This window comes from Solanum dulcamara, chromosome 6 (assembly GCF_947179165.1).
Source record: "Solanum dulcamara chromosome 6, daSolDulc1.2, whole genome shotgun sequence".
NCBI lineage: Eukaryota > Viridiplantae > Streptophyta > Magnoliopsida > Solanales > Solanaceae > Solanum > Solanum dulcamara.
In genome coordinates, this window is record NC_077242.1 from 59,500,344 (window position 1) to 59,509,697 (window position 9,354).

The window sequence follows — 9,354 nt, forward strand, 5'->3', positions numbered from 1 at the left end:
TGGATAAAGAAATTGATTATTTTTACGATAAAGTAAAATATCAATGGTTTAGCGTTGCCTCTTCGGGAAATGCTCATTCACAAGGAAAAGTATGTTTTAGAGCCTTGATGACGACATTGAAGTGCACATTAAGCGAGGCGAAGCACTCAACGAATTTTGAGCCTCACTTTAGGGCCTAAGCACTTTAAGAGCACCTTTGATAACACTGACCGGGCTGCCCCTTTTTATGAGGGGATAGATATTTGGGTGCCTTGAAGTCAATGTTCGAGCCTAAATGAGTATTGTTGAGTTTGAATGCACATGAACATAAAAACTGGTTAAGTTGATGTTGATTAGATTTCATTGAACGTGTTGGAACATTGTTTGGATTGTTGAGGCTAAAGGATCTACCTTCCTTGAGGCGTGCTCCTCAAATGTGTGTTCAATTGATCATGAAATGTTATGTAGAATGTGAATACATGTTTGTAACGGCAAGTGTGTATTTTCCCTATCTTCATGCAAGTTGTGTATATATGTTTTGAAATGCGAACAACAATCCGCAAATGCAAAGTCAACCAGCCAGGTCAATGTTTGTAATTTCAAACCAGATTAGCAATCTACAGCAGAAATAGCTAATGTCGCAAATGTGAACATACAGCTCACAATCGCGATGGTCAACCATAAAAGTCAAAGTTCGCAATTGCGAGCTTTTGTTCAAAATTGTAAACCACGGGGGTTAGACCTGGGCAGAATGGAGATTTTATGTTTTCTTGATCCAAAACTTAAATAAAGCACCAAAGTTATGTTGGAAACATATCTTTGGCAGTCAGAAGTAGCGATTATTCTTGTTGGAGAGGTGAATGACATTTGATTGCTTGCTCAAGTTTTGAAGAGCATAGACAAGGCAGGTATGGAGTGATTATCTGGGTTGTTTAATGTTATTTTAAAACGGCAAAGATGCCCGACGAATGGAGGTGGAGTACAATGGTTTCATTGTACAAAAACAAAGGTGATATTCAAAACTGTAACAACTACAGAGGTACCAAATTGCTAAGACAAACTATGAAGTTCTGGGAGAGACTGTTCGAGATTGAGGGTGAGGAGAGGGGTGTTCATTTTCGAGAATCAATTTGGATTCCTGCTAGGACGATCGAGTACTGAAGTCATTCATTTGGTGCGGAGACTGGTGGAGAAATATAAGGAAAGGAAGAGGGCCAACATATGGTGTTCAAAGGCTTGTGACAAGGTCTGAGGGATGTCCTCTGGAGGTGGTTGGAGGATAAAGGTGTCCCGATGGCTTATATTAAGGCGATAAAGGACATGTATGATGGAGGGAAGACTCAAATTAGAACAGTGGAAGGAGATTCGAAGCACTTCCCAGTTGAGATGGGGCTGCCCCAGGGTAATGTTCTTAGCCCTTTTGTATTTGTCTTGGTGATGGACGAGTTGACGCAGTCTATTCCGGAAGAGATTCCATGGTGTATGTTATTTGTGAACGATATAGTACTGATCAATGAGACGCGAGACAGAGTTAATGCTAGATTAGAGGTTTGGAGATAAACTCTGGAGTCCAAAGAGTTTAGGCTGAGCAGGACCAAAACGTAATATTTGGAGTGCAAATTCAGTGTTGCATTGGATGAAGCAGCTATGGAAGTAAGGCTTACCACACAGACTATTCCCAAGAGAGAGTTTTAAGTATCTTGGGTACATACTCCAGGAAGTGGGGACATCGACGATGATGTCGCACATCGTATCGAGGTCGATGGGATGAAATGGAAGCTTGCCTCTAGAGTCTTATGTGATAACAAGGTACCTCCTAAACTTAAAAGGTAAGTTCTACACAGTGGTGGTTAGTCCGTCCCTGTTGTATGGGGTGGAGTACTGGTGATAGCTCCATGAACAAGAATGATGCTATAGAAGCCCTAAGAAGATAATCATCAAGGTCTCAAAATAAAAAGTTGCAGGCCAAGATTGTTGGCCTGCAATGGAAACTCAAGAAGATGCTTATCATGGAAGAAAAGCCCAAGAACGAATCCAAGAATTGTGGTGAAGAATGAACTAAGTGCTATACATATTTTATGGTCCAGGTCCAAGTCCAAATGTTAGAAGATTGGGGCCCACATGGGGCTTAATTTTTGCCCAAAAAAGGAGTTTAAAATCCTCACCCAAAAAGGAGGAAAAGTCACGTGCAAGTGACTCGAGAAGGGCCCACATATTTTGGTCAAAGTTGGAAACCTTTCCCTATTGGAAACTTTTCCTTATTCCTTAGGGAAGAATTTTTTATATTATTTTTATATATTTTTCTAGTTTAAAGTTTTCTAGTTAGGTTTTATTTATTATTTTCATAAAAGTAGATTCAAATTTCATTTTATTTGGGATAGGTTTTCCCTTATATATAGGGGTAGGTTTGATTATTTGATCAGACAACATTATTATTAATTGAGAGTTTCTCTTCTTTATACCTTTGTGTGTGGCTACTTGGAATTTATTACAACCTTATAAGAACGATTCATAGGAGGTAAGATTAATTCTTTAATTTGATATCTTTAGTTCTTATTCGTAAATTAAAGAAAGTAATTAGTCTCATACTAATTGTTGTCTCTAGTTTCTTCGAAATAGGGGTCTAGATCAGTTTTTTTGATCTAAGTTCTTGAATTGGCTCTATTAGTATCATAAATTAGCTTTAATCCGCTAATTTTTGAATACTAATATCAATTAGGGTTCTTAGCACATCTTTTTGAATTTGGGGATTTTCTTCTCCAATTTCTCTTATCTTTCAATTCTTGTCTTTAAACTATTTATTTTTGCTTCCGCATTAGTTTCTTGTTTATTCAAGTAACTCGATTTCAGCTATCCTGTCAAGCACTCGCACGTTTAGAAGATGCATGTTTCGGAGATGAGGATGTTGAGATGGATGTGTGGGCACACTAGGAGCGACAAAATTAGAAATGAGGTTATTCGGGAGGAGGTGGGAGTGGCCTCTCTGACGGACAAGAAGAGGAAAATGAGACTGAAATGATTTGGACATGTGAAGAAGAGGTGCACAGACTCCCCAGTGGGGAGGTGTAAGAGGTTAGTTGTATGGAGTACGTGAAGGTGTGGAAGTAGGCCAAAAAAGTATTAGGGTGAGGTGATTATAGGACATGGCGCAGCTTCATATTACCAAGAACATGACCTTAGATAGGAAAGAGTGGAAGTCGCTTATTAGGATAAAAGGTTAGTAGGGATAGAGTGTTGTCTTGGTTTGCTTGTTATCTAACTGCATATGTTGTGTATTGTATTTTGATTATTACGCTATTGTTTCCGTCTTTTGTGTATTTCACGGCCGGTATTGTTTCTGACTTGCCTTGGAAACAGCTTCTGGCAGAAATGCAAGGTAAGGCTGCATACAATAGATCTTTGTGGTCAGGCCCTTCCTCGAACCCCGCGCATAGCGGGAGCTTTAGTGCACCGGGCTGCCCTTTTTTTATTGTTTCTGACTTGTAGGCTCTACACTGCTTTTAGTATAAACTATTATACTTCCTTCATGCCGCCTTCTTTAACTTCAGTTCGATGCACATGAGCCGAGAGTCTTTCAGAAATAATCTCTCTACCTCCATGAGGTAGTGAAAAGGTCTGTGTAATTCTACCTCCCCAGACCCCATTTAGTGGGATTTCACTAAGTATGTTGTTGTTGCTCAAGTTTTGAATTGTAGGGTTGGGCCTCTTCCAACCACTTATCTTGGAGTACCGTGAGGTGCTTCGAACAAGGATCATATGGTATGGAATCTGATTGTTCATAGGGTTGAGAAAAGGCTTTGAAAAGATATTTGGCCAAGAGAGGAAAGGAAATGTTTATCAAGAGCACATTATCGAGCATGCCCACTTACTACATGTCCTTGTTTATGGAGCCAACTTCGATTACTGAATAGTTGGAAAAGATGCAAAGAAATTTCCGGTGGGATGCGGCAGATGGGCAAAAAAATTACTTGGTGCGGTGGGAGACTGTCACATCTCCAAAGAGATAGGAAGTTGGGAATTAAAGATGTAAAGGTTTTTAATAAACATCATTGGGAAAATGGTGTAGAGGTTTGGGGTGGAGGTACAAGCTTCGTGGTGGGTGATAATTGATAAATATGGGAGTGGGAAAGGGGTGAAGAACTAGAGATATCAATTTGTCATTTGGGTGTGGTTTGTGGAGGAATATCACGAAAGAATGGGATCATTTCTCGGAAAATATCACATTAAAGATCGGAGACGGGAGGAGTACTTTTTTGGGGACAGCTGGTATGGGGACATACCATTGAAAGATGAATTGCAAAGTTTGTACAGAATATCTTGTCAAAGAGACTTCACAATTCAGTAAACTAAGGGGACACAAGGTGGAGAAAATTTTTGGGATTTGAGATTTAGAAAGGGATTTCAAGATTAGGAAATTGAATCCTGCCGATAATCTTGATGTTTGGTGGTGGGCCATTGGAAATAATGGAGAGTTCTCCGTAAAGTCTTTTTATGAGAAACTTTTAGTTAGGGAGGAGCTTGTATTTCCGTGCAATACAATATGGATTCCAAGTGTATCAAGGAAGGTGTGTTTTTTCACTTGGTTTGCTACTAGAGGGGCGAACTTAACTACAAAAAATCTTAGAAAGCAGAGGGTTGTCTACGTCAGTTGGTGCTATATGTGTAAGAAGAAGGGTGAAGACGTGGATCATCTTCTTCATCACTGCGGGCTAACCATGAGGCTACGGCAGGATAGGTTGCCTAAAACTGTGAACAAGTTGACGCTCAGTTGGAAGAGCGGGAGAAGGAAGAGAAGACGAGCTTGGAGCGTGGTTCCACTTAAGTTAATGTGGATAGTTTGGAGAGAGAAAAACAAGAGAGATTTTGAAGACCTAGAGTCGAGTTTCACTCCGTTGAGGAATAGTCTATTTCCCTTATTTTCTTTTGGTGTAATCAACAAGTTTCTTCACTGCCGTACCGCAATAAAGTTGGTTTCTTAACCATGACCACTATGAGAAATATAAGAAAAAATCATTATTGAATTGTACATCTATTATTATAATGAGCCATATTTATAGACACTACATTACAATCCTTATCCAAGTAGAATTTCATATATTATTCATATTCAACCAAGCTTATTACAGATGTAACTAATGCAAGGACTAGTAAGAGACTTGGTGAAGATATCTGCAGGTTGATCACTCGACTTCACAAATTTTGTAACAATATCTTCCGAGGATATCTTTTTCTCTAAAAGGACAATCAATCGCAATGTGCTTAGTCCTCTCATGAAATACCAAATTTGATGTGATAATAAAGGCCGCTTGGTTTTCACACACAAGTTCCATCCGATTAATTTTTCCAAATTTTAGTTCTCTCAACAAACGATTAATCCAAAGTAGCTCACAAGTTGCTACAGTCATTGCTCGATAGTTTGCTTCTACACTAGATCGAGCAACTACACTTCATTTCTTACTCTTTCAGGACACCAAATTACCTCCTACTAAAACCCAATATCCGAATGTAGAACGTCTATAAAAGGGTGTCCCAATCAACATCGATATATCCAATGATATGCTCATGCCCTCGATCCTCAAATAGTAATCCCTTACCTAGAGTTGACTTTATATATCGCAGAATACAAACAATTGGATACCAATGACTATCACAGGGGGAAGTCATAAACTGACGTACAACACTCGCAAGAAAAAGAGTCAAGTCTAGTCACTATATGCTAATTCAACTTTCCAACTAGTAGTCTATACCGTCCGGGATAGCTTAATGGCTCCTGCTATCCTGGCAAGAGTTTAGCATTCGGTTCCATAAGAGTGTCAATTGATCTACAATCCATCATTCCTGACTTTTCAGGAATGTTTAAGGAATACTTGCGTTGCGAAATAACAATACCTCATCTGGACCGAGCAACCTCAATACCTAGAAAATACTTCATTTAGCCGAGGTCCTTAGTTAGGAAATGCTAAAAGAGATGTTTCAAATTAGTGATACCATCCTAGTCATTGTCGATGATAATGATATCGTCAACATAAACCACCAAATATATACACAAATTTGGTGCAAAATGTCAATAAAGCACAGAGCAATTAACTCCAATACGAGTCATGCTAAAACCCTGAATTACTATGGTGAACTTTCCAAACCAAGCTCAAGAAGACTATTTCATCCCATAGAGTGACCTATGTTATCGACATACAAGGCTACTAGACTCCCCTAAGCAACAAACTAGGTGGTTGCTCCATATAGACTATTTTAACAAAATCATCGTGGAGAAAAGCATTTTTAATGTCCAACTAATGAAGAGGCCAATGGCAAACAAAAGTCATACATAGAAAAAGGCAAATAGATGTTATTTTAGCTACTAGAGATAAAGCATCATTATAATCCCGCCAAATATCTGAGTTTACCCTTTGGGAAAGTGAATCTAAAACATAAAGAAGACACTGCTAAAAAACTCAGATCTGTCGAAAATAGTCCAGCGATTGCTGGAAAGTGCTCAAAATCTGGTATAAAATATATGGATCATATCGGAATCAAGAGACGAGTCAATATTGAACAACAAAGTCCCCTAAAAACTGGCCAAAATAGGATTACTCATCGGCATGTGTTACTTATACGGTCAGTGGAACCTTAGATCTAGTTGCGTGTGAGGGATCTGCGACTGGCACGCTGGTTGGGCTTTGGTCACCGAATGTTGCTGGACCTTGTGATGGTGTTGAATTTTGCACAACACCAATGAAAACAGAGAGAGCTGTGAGTAGTCACTGGAATTTGCACAGCGACGGTTGATTTCACTAGAATGATGCATAGCGATACTTTTCGAGAAAGTGGCTGGAAAGAGGCTCACGCACCCGACGCATGGTGTGGATTTTGCCGGAAAATGTTGCTTCAACGGCACAGGGAGAACGTGAAAAGTATTCTGTCAGTGAAATTTTGTGGGTTATAGTCCGTGGTGGTTGTGGTTTTCGCACAACACTAACGGATACGGGATTGACACAAAACAGCCCTACAAAGTCGCCAGAACTTGACACACGGCGGTTGTTTTGACCTAATTTTCTTTCACCTAATGTTTTTAACAATGCTCTGATACCATGTGAGAAATATAAGAGAAAATTATTACTGAATTGTATATCTATATTATTACACTGAGCCCTATTTGTAGACACTACATTACAATCCTTATCCAAGTAGGATTCTATATACTATTCCTATTCCTATTCTAATTCTAACAATCACATCAAAAGATCAGCTAAAATATAGTGTCTGGTGTTCCATATGTGGATCTAGCAACATGCAAATTAGGCTTTGACCATATATTAAATAAGATTGCAGCGAAAATGCAATTTAAATGTGTAAGCATACCAGCAAGACGGGCATAAAGGAAATGAAATCTTGTTTATGCATTCTATTCATTTGTACATACCTGTAGCAAGAGACAAAATGACCAAAATCTGGATTTCCCGAAGATGTTGCTTGATCTTGCTGGAGAGCTGCAGGACCCATCTGAGCTGATTGAGAAGCACTTTGACATGAGCTGCATGGTACATATTGATATGGTCCTGTGGGATAAACAGTTGAACTACTGCTGCTACCACTGTTACAAGTACAGCCAGACTGGTTGCTAGCCAAACTTGTGGTTGAAGGAGATGGACTGAGGTCTGGACTAGTAAGGTTCATCCTACTATCAACTGTAGCTAACCCCTGCTGCCATTTCTTAAAACAGAAGTTGCATACTCTAATCCTGTCTCCATCTTCATGACCAGCCTTGGGCTCCTCATTTGGGACAGGAACAGAGTTTGATGCACATTTGGCACAGAAAACTCGGCCACAGAGACGGCAATGATGTCTGCGGTTAAATACAGTAAACTGAGAGTCACACTCATAGCATACCCTACAGCTCTGGTCGGGCATCCAGAAATCTCTGGACACACTCACCTGCGCATCTGTCCTTCTTGGCATCCATGATTTTACTATGTCAACTATCTCAGAGAGCTTCTTATTTTCAGGCGGGTCCATTAACGCAACTTCAAGACTATCATGCTCATCATTACCTAATAATCATCTGCCACAGCTCGTGCTACTACCAATATATATGTGTCTCCAATCTCTACTGCATAGAGAAAAGGGAACTCAGCTTTCGTCTCAATATTTCAGCACATTCAGATTATCAAACTCATCACTACCTACTAATCATCTTCTACAGATTCTACAACTGCCAATTCATGTATTCTCCAAAAAGTAAAGAACTGGTAGTGTTTTGTTAGCTTAAGACTATTAGTGAAGACTGTTAATATGAAACAAAAGAATATCAATGAATAAGCTATGCCTCAATCCCAAACTTATTGTGTTTGGCTATATGAATTCTACACCAGTTCCACTCTATTTGTGCCTATTTCATTCCAATACAAACAAATTTTCTTTACAAGGCAAAATCACAAAAGAAAACTAATACCAAATTCTATTTTCTCCATCCCAATCTCACTGTATGAGTTAAAAGAAGTGATTTTAATTCAAACCCTTTTCAAGATTTAGCGAACTAATCATTCCCACTGCAAATGCAATCAAACAAAACAAATAACAAATTTCACTGCTTCCATATTAACATTATATATAAACTTACTACAAAGTTGGAAGAGTACATTAGTTGTAGAATCAAACAAGTGAAACTTGCTCGGAACCCACCACTGGCCGCCGCTTTCTCCGGCGCGCCACAGCCTTCTTTTTCCTTAGATTTTTTTTTCTGTTACAGAGAGAGAAAAAAACTACAGTACAAAATGGGAGAATATGTGATTGTGGCTGAGAATATGAAAGAGAATGATTTAAATGTTATATAAATCATTTTGATTTTTGCAATAAATAATTGAGGGAAAAAGAGAGAGAGTCACGGAAATAATGCACAAGGATACGACAAACAGTTAAGACACAGAAAGGTTGTGATGATTTGGGGGTCTGCATGCCTTTCTTTCAACTCTCATCTTGCCACGTGTTTACTTAAATTATTAAAAAAAGGAAAAGTTTACCCTCTTTATTTATTAAATTATTATTAAAAGAAAATATTAGTACTATATTCCCAATTTATGTGGCACGTTTCGAATTTCAAAATTCAAATAAGTCTATTTTTTATCATAAATTTTTTATATATCTTTTAAATATTTTGAATGGTCAATTGTTGTGTCTTATAGTTTTACGTAGTTTAAAAATATATAAATTTCATTTCAAAAGAAATAAAGATTTTATGGGCAAATTTTTTATCAAACTTAAATTGTTTGACTCTCGAAAAATGAAAAGTATCACATAAATTGAGATAGGGGGAATAATATTATACCTTGTTTTGCTCATATTTGTATATGAATGCTTTTATATATTATTATAAATTTG

The 9,354-nt window shown here is 38.3% G+C and overlaps 1 protein-coding gene across 4 annotated transcripts in view; it reads right to left on the minus strand.

The window, feature by feature from the left end:
• Positions 1-8,783, minus strand: part of LOC129891204 (1-phosphatidylinositol-3-phosphate 5-kinase FAB1B) — a 28,159-nt gene extending 19,376 nt beyond the window's left edge. Inside the window, exons 1-3 of one of the 4 annotated variants that reach the window (XM_055966485.1) lie at positions 8,616-8,783; positions 7,912-8,086; positions 7,400-7,822 (exon numbers count right to left, since the gene is read on the minus strand). In XM_055966485.1, the coding sequence (XP_055822460.1) occupies positions 7,400-7,822; positions 7,912-7,919 (431 nt within the window). In that variant the 5' untranslated portion in view covers positions 7,920-8,086; positions 8,616-8,783. Of the gene's footprint in view, positions 1-7,399; positions 8,087-8,596 lie in introns of all 4 variants that reach the window. The other 3 variants (XM_055966481.1, XM_055966484.1, XM_055966482.1) reach the window with 3 other exon arrangements.
• Between the last annotated feature and the right edge of the window lie 571 nt (positions 8,784-9,354).